Here is an 18,491-nt window from a genome sequence, read left to right as displayed (position 1 = left end):
GAGGGTGCCATTTGCATGTAATTGTAGAGGCAGTGTCAATGACATGTAACTGTAGATGTTGTACCATTGGCACGTAACTGTAGAGACTTTTCTAACGATTTCTGTTACAACAAGTCGCAAGCCATGGATGGGGCTTAAAATTAAAGCATTAGCATTTAAAATAAATGATTGGAATGGCACACATTATATATTTACAAATTAAGAATTGAGTCATCATCTTGCGTAGCGTTTTATTAACAATTGTCTTATTTAAAATTCACTTGGTTTCAAACGCATACCTTAATTTAAAAATAATTTCATAATAAGGGTCAAAATTTTGATAGAGTGAGCAATATTGAAAATATACATTTAAAATTGAGCAATCTGTTAGCAAAGCGTTAAAATATAGCATTAATTTTTTTTAAAATTATCGTTCCATACTGATAGGAGAAGATAAAGTTGACTTGATGTGTCTAATTTGACTGCATAGCGTATTAAGTAATGTATAAGTATTAAGTATTTACTTATTAGGAGACAAACTCGTTATAATGAGCTAACTAATTATAACAAAATTTTTGTACATTATTTATAACAAGATAATTCTCTTTCTATTAAGATATCGAATTTTAAAAGCTATATTAAAACCTCTTGATAACATTTTTTTTCCTTTCCCCAAAAAGAGCTTTTGTATTAATTAACTTGATTGATAGAGATTTTATGGTTTCATGTTATAACAAAATAATTCTCTTGCTATTACGATTTATAGAATTTAAACTATATTCAAAAATTTCGTGGTACATGTAACAATATTTTTACCTTTCCAAAAAAGACAATATTCTGCTTTTATATTAGTGGACTTGATTGATGGAGATTTTATATGATTTTAGTTATATAACTTCAGTATCAATCGAATTAAATTAAAACTATATGTTTTGAATCTGCTGAGAAGCGGTGGCGGATGGATTCAGAACATATAATTTTGATTAGATTGTTCCAGTATCGCTTTAAAATTAGAGGCCCATGGGCTTCTTTGTTTTTCGAAGCATCGTCTGTTTACCCATACACTGTATATTGCTGACAGGCATTAAAAATTTAATCGGATACAGAATAACATTTTTTGATCTTGTGCAAATTATATAGCATTATGTAAATCTAAATATAGAAATATCATGTTCTTTCATGTTGCTTCATATGGTTCTGTAACTTCTGTTCAAGTTTGAAAAAAAATTAGCTGTCATGATTTGTAGAAGAATAATTTTTTTCTACGTATATTTTATGTCTACAAAAAATGGTTTGCTTCTTTATCCCCAGAGATTATGGATTTAATTAATGAATATGAAAATTATTCATATTAGTTTAATTCTACTATTAAGTTACTAAATAGTATATTATGCACGTGTTGTCGTTTACAAAGCAGAAGTCAGTATTTTCTTTCTTAATTGTAATTTTATTCATAAAGTCATATATATTGTCCTATAAAAAAATATATATAAATCTGATGAAAAAGAGTACGTATATTGTACTAATAATTTGGTCTTTCAATCTCTGTGGTAAGGGGATAACTTCAAAATGTTGAATATATAAAAACAATAGATTCTCCATCTGCCGAACAGTTTTTACCAAATAAAATTACGAAGTAATCTTAACTGTTTGCGAATCTTTAAAAAAATTACGTTATTCCGGCTAACAAAATATAAAAAGTCCGCCAGCTAGCCATTCTTTTAGTTCTTTTAATATTAACTTTTAAGACCCGCCATATTGAATTTCTTTTTTTCAATCTCCATCCAAATTCACGTAAGCTAAGCTTCAAGCTCAGAAGAGCTAGAAACTTGCCGCATATTCTCTCTATAGACAGAGGCCGGGACATGCATACCCCATATGCTATGCCTAGATCCACTTCTCTAAAGAAAATATTTAATTAACGCTGCCAGGGCGTGAGTTGACTCAGGACCGCTGACATTGTAAGGATGCTTATGCTTGTATTTATAATTTTTAATGTTAATGGAAGTAGTTGTATTTATGAATGGAGAAATGACCGCAACTTTTGGCTATTATATACACAATCTCTCTCTCTCTCTCTCTCTCTCTCTCTCTCTCTCTCTCTCTCTCTCTCTCTCTCTCTCTCTGTGTGTTATCTTTTTCAAGGTGAAAATAAAACATCAATGATATTTTGGAGTTATTTCAAAGTGATAAGTAAAACTTGCCTCCCCATTCTGCATTCTGATATAACTAACAGTTATAGATAGATACACAATGTAGGTATGAAAAAAAATGTCATTCATATCTCTGGTGTAATTTCAATGTTAACGTTATAGAACAGAAAAGATGGTCATAACAAACTATTTTTCCATGATTGCGCATAGTTAAGTTATAATGTACGTTTAGATTCTCTCTAAAGGGAGGGGTGGCTTAATAATCATAGATCCGCCCGCCATCTGCAGTTACTCTCAAGAGGGGTTCCGATGAGAAAAAATGCAACGCTAAATTCTATTGGTTAAAACCTACTTCCTGGCAATTCATTGGCTGTAGAATATTTACACGAATTTTAAAACGAAGGCAAGTTGGAACATCTTTCTGGAGCTTGTAAACAAAATGGCAACACAGAATACTAACCCTGCTGCCCAAACAACAGGAAGGAGCAAGGACATGTCCAGCTCTTCAAATCAAGCTCGAGATAACCACTCGGTCAGCAAACGGTATGTCTATATAACAACGATTTTCATAAATCGGTGTAAAATATAAATGTTATCAGTTTGTTGAAATATTGAAATAAGTGAGAAACAGGCAAAAATATTACCAATGAACATATGATGAACATGGTGAAAGAAAATTAATAAAATTTCACATGGTTCCTATGATAAAAACATGTAATTTGCCATTAACTTTTTTCCGATTTAATGATAATGATTTTTTAAAATTATATCTATTTCATGTCTACAAGATGATTTTGATTAAACAAGCTCAAATTTTTTTCAGACTTCAACAAGAACTCATGACTTTATTGGTAAGTAACAATGTAACAATCATGATATTTTTTCTTCCGCAATCATTTCTCTCTGTCTTCTCACGGGCCGATAAGCCGTTAAATGTAGGGGATGAGAGAGAGAGAGAGAGAGAGAGAGAGATGTACACTATCTACGTGTGTATATAATTATAGATAGATAGATAGGGTATATAAGTCTCTCTTTGGAATACCCCTATAGTATAGCCTATTTAACGGCTTATTGATAAAAATTCAGAGGCCTGCCATGGCATAATATCCCTTGCATGCGGGTCCTGTAAAAGGACCCACTTCCAATTGAAAATTGACTGTTTTATTCAAAATCTAATTAAAAATTCCAAAAATAAGTGTTTCGTATTGTGTTATAAAAGATGGATGCTGATTTTGATGCTATGCTGACTCTGAGTGACACATCCTTATATATGTCAATTAAAATATTAGAGTGTTCTGTTATAAAAGTATGGTTAACTATGATTAAAGCATTAATTTAATGATTAAATGTGTAATATGCAAATGAAAATAAGAAAAACTGTTTAGATTTTTTGTTTTTTTTTGCTAAATTGCATTGAGCCTTATTTGTTAGACTATTTTCCCAGAAAAGCAATATTTTGACAAATTCCCAATTGAAAGGGTACAGGACCCAGTCCCAAAAAGGGTCAATTAAACCCTTCCTGTGGTCTTCTCTGATTGTTATACTTTGTTGCCCAAATGACTTGTGATGTAAAATACAATTAAAGGAAGTGAACATGAAAAAAATAATTGTTGCTTAATAAATTATAAAAGCCTTTTGAAGCTTAAAAATGAGGTCTCTTTCCTATTTGTTTATTTCTATCAAGAGATTTTATCAATTTAACACTCTCAGTGAAAGGTTTATGGAGGTAATCCATTAATCCCCAGCATGCATCTGTTCTCTGACGTAGATAAGCCACATTGCTGCTGGTGACTGGGTCAATGTTGGAACTAGGCCAGTGTTTATGTACAGAGTTGATAAAAGTTGAGAAGAAAAATTATGCCTTGATGTGAAGAAAATTTTTGTGTACTGTCATGAGAAGACAAGGATTTAGTACATTTCTATAAATGAACCTCAGATAACTATTTGTACAAAAAATGAACAAAGATAAATTAATTTGTGAAATATAAGACCATCACATGATTCCAGATGTTTGTACGGAGATGTATGTGGCAGTCAGTGTTTACATAAATAAAATGCTGTTTTTAGATTTCAATTTAAATTAATATAAAATTGTAATTCCATTTTCCATGTGGGGTTTCTTACTGTTACTTTTTATTTAAATGCCCTGGAAATTTTTCTGATTTGTTTTTTTTTTTATACATAAGATCTTGATGATATGTACGCCGGTTCTGTTTATGCTGTCAGAAGAATAACAGGACTAAGACACAATTTAAAAGTCAGGATGCTGTGCAATGCACCTTGTGTGTTCATTTATGTAGCACACATAATGTTCAAACTCATAAACAAGAAATTCCCGAGTGCAAGAAAAAATAGGTCACAATAACACTGATCCACGGACATTCCATTCTAGTTACATGTCACATTAACTGCTGGTGGGAATGCATCATTCTGAGATCCAAAATCTTCTTCCATAAACACTGTTTAAAATGACAACTCTTTACATTCCTTTCAAGTTTCCATTCACATTTTGATGATGGCATGTTATCCCTGTTACTACACGTGTGTAAAAATGCAATGTGTCTCACTGACGGCAGCATCAATGCTGCCCTCTCTTAGATGCTTAGAGATAACCCAGCAGGGAGGTAATTATTTTAACAATATGGCAGCGCTCATGGATTGCAAGAATTAGTTATTCTAAGTGGTATATCTTTTTACTGAGGAAAGCTCTGTCTAAACGGTTTTCAGATATCATTATTCACATCAAACAGACAAATTTGAGCCCTTGATAATTTTTTCATGTTCACTTCCTTTAATATCGCCCAAGCATTGAAAAATGAATTCTTCATGATGACATTTGAGAGCTCTACCGACCACTGGATATGCAGCAAAAAATAGACACGCTCTCTTATCCTTTGTTAAAAAGATTTAAAATGACAGCATAATGATAAGAAATGAATGCTTTAATAGAGAATGTAGATCTTAGGTGTTTTTATATGTATGAGTAATGACATATCAAGAGATATGATTAAAGAAAATTAACTTTTTGTGGAATGAAGAGTTCTTAGACATTAGCCTTAATCAAATCTGTAGGGATGTAGACAATAGTACACCTTGTCAGCTATATGACATTTTATAATGTTCTTGATTTTAACAAGTTTTGACAGGTCAGTAATGCATTGGTTATCTTCTTATGAATACTCAAAACATGGTTCATTCATACACCATTGTAATTTGTTTTTAAGGCTTTAATCAGGTATAGGTGCATCTACACAGTTATCATAAACATGATATCAAAGGTTCCATTTTCTGGTTATTTGGTGAATGTGAAAATGGGGCAAGAAAATTGTGAAAAATAAAGTGTGACTGTGTCACTACCTCAGTATGCAACACACCTAAGAAGAAGCCAATCAGCCCCACTCATAGTATATATCTGCCCAAAACAGGAGCACAAAACTGTCAACTGTCAATTATTTATTAAAACAACATGTGTCATTATTAAATTTTTACTTGTTACACCTACACTAATTATAACAATTTATTTTGTGCTTTGAATTATAAATCTGTAAAACACAAAACTTGAAGTTAAAAAAACTGGACTAAAATTTGTACATTAGCAGCTATTATAGAAGTCTTTTGGAATAGGTGATATCTGGTGAATTTAAGATTCATAAAGTGACACTGAAATGGGAAAGTATGATAAATTGGTTTTTGATGCTTATTGTTAATATCTTTTATCCTAAACATAAGTTTTACATTGAACAAACTAAAGAAATAAAGATTATAAATTTGTATTTCCCAGTTTAGTGGAAAACAGTAGTATTTACCTGGGCGGGATATACCGGTATTTACCATCGGTAATTCCCAGCACTGGTATTTCCCGGCCAACCCTGCTTTATACCTAAATAAAAATCCAAAAAATCTGTTTTACTGATTTTAAATTTGTTAAATTACAAAACAAGTGATAATATAATTTTTAGACTAAAGGTGATCCAGGCATATCTGCTTTTCCTGATGGAGACAACCTTTTTAAATGGATTGCAACCTTGACAGGACCAACAGGAACGGTAAGAAAAAATGTTTTGTTATCAAAGCTGAAGTGTAGTTCATCCAATTATCTGACACGGATTACTGTACAACCTGCCAGGTTTTAGAATTTATTGAGTAAAAATTCATAATGTATTCCTAAGTTTTTCACAGAATATTTTGATAGCCAAAGACCTTTAGAGTAAATAAAGCTGGTAAAATAAGAATCATTGTATTTATTCAATACAGAAGTACTATTGATTCTGACATCTATCATCTATGGAAATTATTTGTCTAAAGTAGACTCTTCATAAAAAAATTATATCAGAAATATTTATTTTCTAATCCGTCTCATCCCTGTAATTTGTCTTTGTCATACTGCTATTGCTACCTAGGTATATGAAGGATTAACCTACAAATTGACCCTTGAGTTTCCAAGTGGTTACCCGTACCAAGCCCCTACTGTAAAGTTTGACTCCCCATGCTACCACCCAAATGTTGACCAGAGTGGTAACATCTGTCTGGACATCCTGAAAGAGAAGTGGTCCGCCCTGTACGATGTCCGCACCATCCTGCTGTCCATTCAGAGTCTTCTTGGAGGTAAAATAATATTAGTGTTGTGTTAAAAGCATACATATTAAACTCCAGTGGTGAAAAAAAGGTAGATTTAGAACCAAAAAGAGGTAGCATTACAGTCTTTTTTGCATAGATTTTAAAACATGAATATAATTATGTAGAGCTATAGGGTCTCTGATTAGAAATTAAAAGGATATCAACTAAAATTTAAAAAAAGACTTAATCATTATCAACATATGCAATAAAAGTTAAAAAATAAGAGAAGTAACTTTAAGAACTGGTTATTTATAGTATGCTCTTTTTCAATACCAAAAATGATGTTTACGTGCTTATCACAAATCATGCAGTGTTGCAATAAAATGCAAGTCAAGTTTTCTTTTATGGTCAAGTTAACGGATCTTCAGTCTTCTTTAAAACCACCTGTGGAAAAGCAAAACTTCCTATTCCTTGGCGAGGATATTGACATATCTTGTAACTAATGTAATCATGGGAAATGAATTTGGTCATCGTTCAATGTAAAACACATGCTTGAAATCCAATCATTCATAAGCAGTAAACAGTATGCCCCCAATCAGGGCCATCACTCCCCTCAAATTTGAACCGAATATCGGACCCATTCCCAATGGCAAAAAGCCACGGATTTTCCCAATTTTAGGATAAAAATTCCCAATTGCATTACCAGTAATTACATGTATTAACAACTTGGGAGATTTGCAAGAGCTGTTTGCTTTTTGGTCAGTACATTTGCTGTAATTGATTAAAGCTGGCTTAATTATATCTCAAATAATCACGCAATTGGGAAGACACTGATGATTATTTTAATTAAAGGTTCTCACAACTGGACTCAACCCCTGTGGTGAATAACAAGCCCAACTTTTGGGTCCGTTATACAGTCTTCTGTTATACAGCAGGGCATTACCGGTGATGCATTTGAAAGTGCTCAGAAATTTATAAAGGATGGTTATAAATTATTGTGATGACAGCTAGTAGCATTGGTTGATATCTTGTAATTACATAATAAGCCTTCCAAGTAAATGCTTAGATTATCATGAAATAATTTAGACATCGTTAACAGGTCTTCTGCATTACGGCTGTAATTGAGTCACAGGGTTTTACTTATACCCGTAAATACACAAGATGTCAGTAACATACACAGAATTTTGCTTCTAAGATATTGCAAATATTTAATCTATGAAATAAAGTATAAAAAAAAAAATGTCCTCTTCATAATTCTGAAAATCTTGGTTGGTTCCTGAGAACATCATGTGCATGAGCTAGCTGTAAAACTTTAATTAAGAAATGAACAACAGATTTACTAAATACAGAAGTCATTTAATGACATATTAAAGTATCTTAAATTTTCCCAATTTGAGAAAAAATGTCGATAATTTTCCCAATGGAGAGGGACCCGGCCCCGTACCAAAAAGTGCTGCGACAGCCCTGCCAATTCAAGTCGCGAGATTTTTGGACCACAATGGCCTCCAAAACCGTTAGTTATAAAAGCAACATACATAACTATATATTGATGAAGAGCTATATTTTCTAAAAGCAGTTGGTGGAAGACCGAGTTTAAAAGCGATAGACTTATGCGAAAAGTAGTAGAGTTAACATACATGCTAAAATCCAGTAAGCATGCATCTTTTAAAAGCATTACTCATGATAATCACTAGTAGGTGGAACATTGTTTCCTGACTGTATTAAGGAGAGATAACCCACTAACTAAACAGTGTTACACTGGTCCACACCCATAAGCATTGCCATCATGAGGCAGCTACCATATCACTGGTATAGAAGTGTTATGCAAATAATAGAAATATATTTTACAAATTGTTTAAAAATAAAAAGCAATCAATATATGCTTATAATTTAGAGATGTACATGTATACGTATGTTGTAATACATTAATTGGGTTGTTAAAATAAATTTGATTAAAATGCTACATAAATTTCAACAGCAACTTTAGTATCCTTTTTGGGAGTTGATTTTAATCAACTTTCCTATGCAGTTACTTAGACAAACCGAAAGTGAAACAGTGTTTGGACCTCAGCACAAATCATCACTGCTGACAAGACTTAGTTCTTGAAAATAATTGATAAATTCGATGTAATGTATGCTAAAGCATTGTTTTTCAAGGAAACTTATTTATTAATACCTTGAAAATAGACAGATTTTAAATGGTACGAACAATTTAGATATTTTTGTAATCGTATGTATTCCTACGCCATGCAGAGTTCAATATTGTCTCGTTCAACTCGACGCTCGGCTGTCTCCGTAAATATCCGACAAGCAGAGAGTCTCTCTTGCTTGTCGGAGATTTACGGTGTCAGCCGAGCGTTTGGTTGAACGAGACTAGAGTTCAATATTGCTTGGATCCATACAATTTTCGAGAAATATTTCTATTACTGAAACATAGTTTGATTGAATTAATTTTATCTTTAAATATTATTTAATATGATTCATATGGGGGTTTCTCGACATTCTGGTCAAAAAAGTCCAAAAATTCATATCATAAAAATGTGTGTAATTCAAATACAAATTAGAAAGTGAAACTACATGTACCTTTCATGCCAAATAATATATCATTGATTTTTAAATAAATAAACATCGACAAAATCAACTCCCGTCAGTTCTTCAGTACTTTGATTAATATTGTAAACTTTAAATCAACAGAGCCAAACAATGACAGTCCATTGAATGGTGATGCTGCCGCCTTGTGGCCAAACCAAGAAACCTACAAGTCTGTGTTGCTGGAGAAATACGAAAAAGATGTCCGCAGTAAACAGTCATAGCCAGAGAAATAATGGACACTTCCGTGCAATATCTTCATCTAGCATGTCTGAGACATGCATCAAAAGAGCATAAGTTTATGCTTGTATCACATTATAAAAGAGATAGGAGTGAACTGACAAAAATGTGTGTACTTAATAACCCACTGGAGGTAGTAAAGGAAAAAAGAACTTTTTTTCTTACCAAAAGTATTTAGCCAGATCTGTTTAAATATCATATTTAAATGACCATATTCTTTTATATATATTTAAATTCTGTATGCATTTCTCTTGACTCCCATCACAAACAATTTTTGTCAGATTAAGAAACAATTCACAATAGAACAATTGTATATTTTTTTTATTTTCATTAACACATATTTTAATCTGACACATTAATTTTTTGTGGAGAATGATATAGGGTGTGCGTCATTGTGTATGTGTGCGTAGAATGTGTATGATGTTTGCATTTTGTATTTATTTTAATTTTTTTCATTACTGTTGTACATCTTACTTAACATCGTTCTTTGAATCTCCCTAACTTTTTCTATCTTTTCTACTACTTTTGGTGTTTATTAAATCTATATGATAGGTTTGATAACTTGTAAAAAAGAATGTACTCATATGCCTAATCTTTGGAAAACAGTTGTCAAATATTCCAACAGAATAATTGGAATCCTTTATTGAAAAATGTTATTTCAATAAATTTAATTAAACAAATCTGTGTTTATTATGTGTGACAAAACTACATGTAAATTGAATTATTTTTATAGCTACAGTATTTATACTCACAAAAACTAGGGTTAAAGCAGTTTGCCATTTTGTTTTATAAGTTGCTTCTTTTATAAATTAAAAACTGTCCAACCCAGTTTTTCCTTTATACATTCAGTAGTTATTAAACTTGTTTCTATGTTGTAGCTTGAAATTCCAAATTTATTCATGAAGGTTTTCTTAAAAGGTCCAACATCTCGTTTAGAGAAGTATTAACTTCATCCATTGGTCAATGAATCAGTAAACGGAGCACTGCTAACACTGTAGCTCCAGCTGTGAGGGCAGTGGCTGGAATAAAATGAAATTTTTATAAACATCGTAGAAATCAAATACATCTTGAAATATCAAATATGCCAAACGCTTGTTTTTCAATACAGATTACAAATAGTGATGGAATTGATGGCTATCAATCTACTTTTCTTTGTGCTTATCTTTTTTGACATTTTAGAATAATGAACTGATGTAATAAGAGAAATGTTAATGTATAAACTGGCACAATGGCAAATGCCAATACAATGTACATGTAAAATGACATCGGTGCAAATGAATTTATGCACAACAATATAACACACCCTTGCTGGAACTTATTTTCAATGCACATAATCTCAGAAAACATACCTATTGAGTACCTAAAAACATCATTTTTGTAGGATTCAAATAATGTCCGAACATTGGCTACGTCAGTTTCAATTTTATTGCGCAGCATCTGAAGGTTCTTTTCATTTTCTGCATGCTAAAAAATATGAATACATGTATGGATATGTACATGAACATTGTGTTGTTTAAGTGAACTAAACCAAATTATTCAACATGTTCAACTAGCATCCCAAAAAACATGATCAGTAACCAACAGCCTTTCATGCATTTGCTTTTTGATTGCGGGGGCCAACTCAAAATTTTTTTTCTAGCTCCCATCAATAATTCGTGGCCTCATCATATTTACATGAAGGAAGCTTTTATAGATCATATTCTGAAGTTGTGCAATTAAATACCAGTACATGTATGTACATGTTGCTGGTATAACTGGACAATTGCATATGTATTAAAATTTATTCTTTTAAAAGTAAAAACTCTCTCTCCTTTCTCTCTCCCTGAAGGTACATTATTTCTTCAAACTGCAGTACACATATTTGTTGTCAGCACAGACAAATAACTAACTGACAAATAACAAAGTGCAAGCAAGTGATTATTAAATACATGTACTGGTACATTCTGAATTTCACATTAGCTTATGGACCATTATCAGATCCTACCTTTTCTTCTAATAATACTAAATAATCCTGTAAATTAACAATAAATTATTTTTTTTTCAAAGAAACTATTCTATTGTGATTTCTTACTGCTTCAATTGCCCTGCTCTTTTCCAAGTTGATATCCAGTCTTACATGGCCCTTAAGTTTATCTAGTTCATTTTCAAGTGCTTTTTTAAGTTGCTGTATTTCCATAGTCTGTTTCTAAAGAATGATAATACATGTAGATGTAATTATAAACAGATGTGAACATAATAGACAAGACATTTTAAATATTATTCAAATTCTATCTAGAAATGTGTATTTGAAAAATTCTAAAATTTCCTGGAACTCAAGTATTTAACTAAAAACAAGCTGAATAAGTCATAAAAATTTTCCTTTTAACTAAGCATATAAGGTACCGGTACATTCTCTTTTGTCTATATATATTGTATGGCAGAAGAAAACTGAATTGATGCCATGCACCATAGAGATAAGCATCATATTTTAAAAATTCAGTTTGCTGTCACATTATAGTCTGTCCCAAGATATTAATGCAGCACATTTGGACGATTTTTAATAAAAATACACTTACCTGTGAAAGAAGTGCAATTGAAATAGTTGAATGGGATATTTTCCAAGATAATTTCATTGACACATTATCATCTTTCACTCGGAAAAATTCACAGGAACGAAAACAGATTCCTTACGGAGATTTATAATGGGGAATGTTTACATCTTTTCTCCTTTCGGAATACACTCGGAATACATCGCGCATTATTTCAATGTTATCATCCGGGCTTGCTGCAATACAAAATCTCCGTAGACATCACATTTTTTAGCATTGTATTGAAACCTGATAAGTTAACAGGGGCGTTTTGACTGAGAAATCTTGGAAATTTTTCATACTTTTGAATGAACATCGTTTGAATCCTGAGGTATTTATAAATATCAAGCAATTAAGCCAAATGTGAATCCAAAATATCTTGGGACAGAGTATAACAGCTTTCACTTTTTTATTTACTTCAAATGTTTCTATCTTTGAAAAGAGACCAATTTTGCTGCTGTGAATAGGTGAAAGTCTATAACTTTTTTAAGATAATTAGTTTGTATGGAAGATTATTTGTTAATAGCTAAAAAATCAGCCCAAGCAGCTTTAAACAAACCTCTGTTTCACTTCTCAGCATGGAAAACTCGCTCTTCTCCAATATCACCAAATCTTTTTTGACAGAGTTTAAGTGGGTCATCATTTGTTGGGTTGTAATCTCCTAAAAAACAAATATAATTCATTTTTTATTACCGGGTTATTAACCAGTAGTGTAAATATTTGCATTTCATGTATTCACCTGTCACTTGTATCAATTATCAATATACTCCAAGTACCTACCAGCTGGGCTTTTGTAACGAGGACTTTGGTTTGGTGATCTATTGAGGAATGAAGAACCTCTTGTACAATGTCCTTAATAGCCATGGCCTGTTTCTCATCAAAACCTGCAAAATGATTAAATTTTAAAAAAACTGCGAATTAATGTAATGTTCATGTCAGTGTATATGCTGTTGTGCTTCAAAGTGAATTGTTTCACATTTCCTCCAAAAGCAGTAAACAAAAATGATACATGTAGGTAACTAACCCTCCTTCATCAGCTTTTGTACCACTGCCAGGGTATCAAAGTAATATACCTTTGACTGTATGTTTCCTAAAGGGTTTATGTTCCGGATCTCGGACACATCAGGAGGTTTAGATGTGCAATATAATCGCACTGGTGCTGTTACAAAGAAAGAAATACTTTGAGTTCAAAACGTAATTAAATAAATATCAATACATATTATATAATCAAAATCCCTGTGGATGAAACTATGCTGATTAAGGTGGTATGGGACATCTCCATATTGTGACATATTGTTTATCGAAATAAACAATAAAAACAAGTATAATGTTATAGATATTTTCTTACTAAATATTGTCACCTAACAGGCTAGCGCAATGGGTTAGAGCGTTCACTACGAACCTGTAGGTCATGAGTTTGAATACCACTGGGAATTTTAATTTTTTTACCTTTCCAAATTTTAAACTTATTTTTTGGAAAAATATTGTTAAATTTTAAAATTCTAAACCGGTAAAAGTATTTTAATTATCATGTACTGTTATCTACATGAACATCGACAGATGTTCCATGATATCACCTTAAGGAAACATGATGCAATGATCACTGTATTGATTATCATTTTCTAACGCTTTTGAATTACACCTGAATTCCTGTTTAAAATATCAAATGTAAAATCATTTGATTAGTGACAATTAGTGACAGTACTTACGGACGTACCATTGCCAGAAGATGTACAAGCCGATACATTACTATAGTCTGTAGGTACCACAAGTTTATCGACTCTCCTCGTCGATTCTAAAACTTTTAGCGGTCCACTTGATTTTGAGAACTGTTTTAAATCATTAAACAAACATAACTGACATGAAAGCAGTTCTGAAGATATGGGTTTCATCGTCTTTGTAATAGTTGTGAAGCGATACGCAATTCTTCTGATACCAGCCATCACTCACAGATTAAAGTGAAAGTAAAACAGACTACCGGTAAATGAAAGTCAGTTAAGTCTTACGTTGAATTATTCGCGTCGCATTCCACAGGCAGTGGACGTCTCCGTTTGTTGAGGAAGGTTGAAATGATATGAAAGCCTTCTGATGTCTAATTGAATGTGTTGAAAAAAACCACCCAGTAAATGTCATTAATTCAAGCTAAAAGTCATAGGTTTAGTAATGGTTAAAAATGTCCTAATTAATACTAAAAAGAAAGTCATAAAAAAAAAATTGGTCGCCAAATTGCTGAAAATAAAAAGTTATTATTAGGAGATAGAAAATCATGATAAAGAAATAAAAAAAGCATTATTAGGTAACTGCAAATTTTTTTTATTATTATGAAAAGTTATTTTTAGGAATATGCATAGTCGTATTTTTGAGTTTTGACATTAAAATATATTGACATAAGCCAAATGAATTTTGCAAATTCATGTCTTGATAAATTTCACTCTACCTAATAAAAGTATGAGCCTACACTTTATTATTGTTATGCTGTATGACAAAAAATAAATTGAAGAAGCTAATTTTGATTAGAGTGAATAAATTTCAACAGGGGCTTATATGCATGTACTTGGTATACAAGTCCCTGATTTTGATAATCGGGTCCCTCTCCGCACATAGTGTTAACAATGCGTTTCACATAGCCACTGCACATTAGCTTTTTATATCGTTTAGGCAAATAGTATGCATCTTTATGTATTTATGAGAACAATTGTTAATTTGAAAGGAAACTAAGAATATTGCACAATAAAAAGTTCCTTACTCCAAAAGTGAGGCATTTTCCAACACTGAACTTGTCAATCATATAACATTAAATCAACAAAAAATCAAAAGGGAGAGTTATAATTATTTAATAATTAACAATGAAGAATAGGAATTTTGTACAATATACCGGGTAAACAAAACTCAACATGCATCATTGTAGTGTACAAATTCATATAAAAATGGAATAACAATTTTAAACAAACAGACTCTATGCAGCCATTTAGTACATACTACACACAATCAGCATGACATTATTCTTTCACAAGCCTACAAAACATTCAATTACTCTGCCAGGTTTCTAAAATTATTTTTCATATTGCATATTTTTATCAAGCAACAGTGACAGATGTCATAATTTAATTTATCAATTTTACTTGCATTCTGGTGATCGAATCATACATAATTTGTCCCTTACATCAAAATGTTATTGTTACATCCATCCTCCCATCCACACACATATAAAATGGAATTACAGCAAATATCACAGAATTAAATATATCACAAGAGCAGTACGCAGCACTCAAGCAGGAGTTATGTTAAGTTTAAAGCGAAACTTTTGGTTGACGTCTCTCTTTTCGAAGGGATACCAGAAAATGAAGTTGACATCCCAGACATTGTTGAACAGGTTGAATGCCATTCCATCCACAGCCTTGATCGGCTTAAGAGGGACAGGAATAACACTGGGATGGCTTCCTGGGGTCAGCACATTGACGACGGCCACATCAGGCGAGTCGATGGATAGACCTTGGTTTCTACTGTCTGTGTAATACACACCTTTGTCTACCGCTGAAAAATAGTATAATGGAAGCCACTAGTTAATAGACATTCCCATTTCAAGCTTACCTGTTTTATGAAAGATGTAGGAAACAATTTAACTAAAATCATGAAAATATAATCAGCTATTCTCACCATGCAGAATCTGGCTCCCGTTTAGAATGACATTAAGAGGATCAATAAACTGTCCAACTTTGTGGAGTTTCCAACTCAGTTTGGGATTGCTGATTGGACGAAACATGAAGTAAATTGACTCTGGCATTCGAGTTGGTGGTTTCTGAAACCACTGGAGTTCAACATCAATGCCTACAATATTCCAAATACAAAATTTTAGTTTTTATACATTCAAATAAAAAAAAAAGAATTATATAAACATTGGCATTTGAAATAACACATTCAGGCATTGGGCCTATATAAACTTAGATCTTGAGAAGATATACATGGAGGTACTAGACTAAGTAAACTATCTTAATTTTAAAAATTAATATCAAAATGCATCAATTGACAACATTTTCACATGATCATATCAATAAATATAAAATACGGTAGTTGAAATACATGTATGCAGTCAATTAAAAGGCTCTATTAGCTCTATTTTTCATTGTTCAAAAATCATTTTAAAAGTCTCTGGGTTGTAGTTATCAAGAGTGCCATGAAATTTTATCTTTAGTTAGTGTAAATTTATTATTCATAAAATGTGTATAATCTACATTACTAGACATTTGTTTGGAGACAACATTCCCTGTGTATTTGACGTAGATCACTGCTGGAGCGCCATAATTTGACATACTGGTCGGATCGGACATTTGAAGATGGAAAATAAAACTACATCCCTCTACAAAAGAACAAAATACTCATGCTAATCTCTTCCTTTCTGATAAAGAAAAACCACAGTGTTTCTGTTTTGTGAAATCCTGATTACCTTTACTCTTAAACAAATCCTGCATGGAGACATCCCAGTATCCACTTGTGGCATTAGCCTCCGATATGTTGGGCTTTCCTATGCCCAGCTGAAAGCGTGGGGAGTATGGATAATTCCGGTTAAAGAAGTCAAAATCTGTCTGGTTAAGTGTTTGGTATACAAATGCCCCTAGAGGGTGGGTGTTGTCTGCCCATACATTCTGTAAAAAACATTTTAAAGCTATTGTACATGTACCTCACATACTGTAAAGCAATATGCAACTTTTATTTTCTCCATGCTGTTTTCTCCTGTTTTCATAAAACAGGGTTGTCTCTAAGACCCGTGAGGGGGGGGGGGGGGGGGGGAATTCCCCCGCCTATAATGCCTTAATTACCCAGCTATTATTGAATTTCAACACATGTAGCTAAAAGCAAGACCCCCGGACCCCCTTCTACTTTTTTTTATTTCTTCCTTCTACTTCAATTTTTAGAGACAACCATGATAAAAACATGTTTTCAAACAGTTTTGATTTTCAGATTATCTAATGTGCATACATAGGAACATAACTTCATAGTTGGCTATTTAACTGCTCAAGTAGATCAAAGTAATGGTAATGCCCCCCCCCCAAAAAAAAAAAAAAAAAAAAAATTAAAAAAAATTCTCTTCTGATATTATTATTTTCACTTTGAAAGCATTGAAATATTTTGAGAACTTACCTGACTTGCAGGGTCTTTCAAATGTATTAAAGAACCCTTGCTATCAAATTGAAATTCAAAACCATTGGAACATTTCTGTATCTCTGAAGGTGAACCAACATTGTCAAATCCTGTTAAAAAATTAATATTTAAAATGTTTTTGAAAATATGACATAAAAAGTACATTTTGCTGCAGTTTTAATTTTGTTTATTTGCTGATGGAACCAATAAATTAATTTAACTCTGCATTGGTCAAAACCTATTTTTTTTTTATTTATATCAACACTGCATTCATTAAAAATTTTCATTATAAAAAATAATTTAGCACTGGGTTGGGAAAAGAAATCAATAAAACATATTTTTAATGGAAAATAACCTAATCACAAAAATCTAATTCCGAGCAGATTTCAGTTAAAATATATGAAATCTAAATATAGAATATAAAGACTGTTTCTATTTTAAGAGGATCTATGTGAGTCATATTTGAATGTGAAATGTGCAAATGACCCGGTTAAAGGTTTCTTACTTTATCAAAAGCTCAACATCATTTCAATTCAAATTCAGAACAAGAGGCCCAGGGGCCACATCGCTCACCTGAGCAACAATTGCCTTAATTCTGATCAAATTAGCATTACAGTATCAAAATATCTTGACAACTAAGTACAGTAGATCTTGCTAAAAAAAATTGAAAATCTGCAAATTTTTATCCACCTCTTTTTTTTGGTAAATACCAAGCCCCTTTTGTTGTTGTACCTGTAAGAAGATTTTTCTCTATCCTATATACCCCTACCCCCCCATTTCGTGGCCCCACTTTTCTCTAGGGAATCATGGTTTCATCAAACTTAAATCTGCATAACCTGTGCTTTCACACATAGTACTGAGTTTTTTACTGAAAACTTTCCCAGAATATTTTTTAAGATTTTCTCTATATTCCTATGTAAAAATTCAAACCGCCATCATGGCCCCGCCCTACCACTAGGGACTGTGATTTTGAAAACTTGAATTTACACTACCAAAGGATGCCTGTACACAACTTTAAGCTTTTCTGGCCAAATAGTCTTTAAAAAGAAGATTTTTAAAGATTTTCTCAATATATTCCTATGTAAAAATTCATCCCCCATTGTGGCCTCACCCTACCCCTGGACTATTATTTAAACAAACTTGAATCTATATGATCTGGGGATGCTTCCACTCAAATTTGGGCTTTCCTGGCCTAATAGTTTTTTGAAGAAGATTTTTAAAGATTTTCTCTATTTATAAAAATTCATCCCCCATTGTGGTCCCGCCC

General features: G+C 32.3%; 3 protein-coding genes across 3 annotated transcripts in view; 1 reads left to right on the top strand and 2 right to left on the bottom strand.

Annotated features, from left to right (window-relative positions):
- The first annotated feature begins 2,492 nt into the window (after window positions 1–2,492).
- On the top strand, window positions 2,493–10,198 carry LOC128189093 (ubiquitin-conjugating enzyme E2 C-like). The gene is made up of 5 exons (XM_052860551.1): window positions 2,493–2,675; window positions 2,956–2,983; window positions 6,092–6,178; window positions 6,533–6,737; window positions 9,384–10,198. Exons 1-5 carry the CDS (start codon window positions 2,572–2,574, stop codon window positions 9,500–9,502), a joined length of 543 nt encoding a protein of 180 aa, XP_052716511.1. The 5' UTR covers window positions 2,493–2,571; the 3' UTR covers window positions 9,503–10,198.
- Window positions 9,823–14,038, bottom strand: LOC128189092 (coiled-coil domain-containing protein 90B, mitochondrial-like). The gene is made up of 7 exons (XM_052860549.1): window positions 13,803–14,038; window positions 13,110–13,244; window positions 12,866–12,969; window positions 12,645–12,746; window positions 11,590–11,703; window positions 10,868–10,982; window positions 9,823–10,537 (listed from the first exon to the last, which is right to left on the bottom strand). The coding sequence occupies exons 1-7, from the start codon at window positions 14,026–14,028 to the stop codon at window positions 10,479–10,481; spliced, it is 855 nt and encodes a 284-aa protein (XP_052716509.1). The 5' UTR covers window positions 14,029–14,038; the 3' UTR covers window positions 9,823–10,478.
- Window positions 14,039–14,903: 865 nt separating this feature from the next.
- The window catches only part of LOC128189060 (uncharacterized), a 20,314-nt gene continuing 16,726 nt past the window's right edge, over window positions 14,904–18,491 (bottom strand). The window contains exons 10-14 of the mRNA XM_052860488.1: window positions 17,225–17,334; window positions 16,530–16,728; window positions 16,323–16,442; window positions 15,743–15,913; window positions 14,904–15,619 (exon numbers count right to left, since the gene is read on the bottom strand). Of these exons, the coding sequence (XP_052716448.1) occupies window positions 15,354–15,619; window positions 15,743–15,913; window positions 16,323–16,442; window positions 16,530–16,728; window positions 17,225–17,334 (866 nt within the window). The 3' untranslated portion in view covers window positions 14,904–15,353. The remainder of the gene's footprint in view (window positions 15,620–15,742; window positions 15,914–16,322; window positions 16,443–16,529; window positions 16,729–17,224; window positions 17,335–18,491) is intronic.

This window comes from Crassostrea angulata, chromosome 6, assembly GCF_025612915.1.
Source record: "Crassostrea angulata isolate pt1a10 chromosome 6, ASM2561291v2, whole genome shotgun sequence".
NCBI lineage: Eukaryota > Metazoa > Mollusca > Bivalvia > Ostreida > Ostreidae > Magallana > Magallana angulata.
The sequence above is the reverse complement of the archived record's forward strand: the minus strand, read 5'-3'. Positions and strand labels throughout refer to the sequence as shown.

What these genes read in the sequence shown, in the direction of transcription:
- LOC128189092 (XM_052860549.1), bottom strand. Translation starts at nt 14,028, where the DNA reads ATGGCTGGTATCAGAAGAATTGCGTATCGCTTCACAACTATTACAAAG. An exon ending in TTGTACATCTTCTGGCAATG is followed by an intron (nt 13,245 to 13,802) that starts GTACGTCCGTAA and finishes TCTTTGTAACAG; the next exon opens with CACCAGTGCGATTATATTGC. An exon ending in TGTTTTTAGGTACTCAATAG is followed by an intron (nt 10,538 to 10,867) that starts GTATGTTTTCTG and finishes ATTTTATTCCAG; the next exon opens with CCACTGCCCTCACAGCTGGA.
- LOC128189093 (XM_052860551.1), top strand. Translation starts at nt 2,572, where the DNA reads ATGGCAACACAGAATACTAACCCTGCTGCCCAAACAACAGGAAGGAGC. An exon ending in TGACAGGACCAACAGGAACG is followed by an intron (nt 6,179 to 6,532) that starts GTAAGAAAAAAT and finishes ATTGCTACCTAG; the next exon opens with GTATATGAAGGATTAACCTA. An exon ending in CATTCAGAGTCTTCTTGGAG is followed by an intron (nt 6,738 to 9,383) that starts GTAAAATAATAT and finishes TTAAATCAACAG; the next exon opens with AGCCAAACAATGACAGTCCA.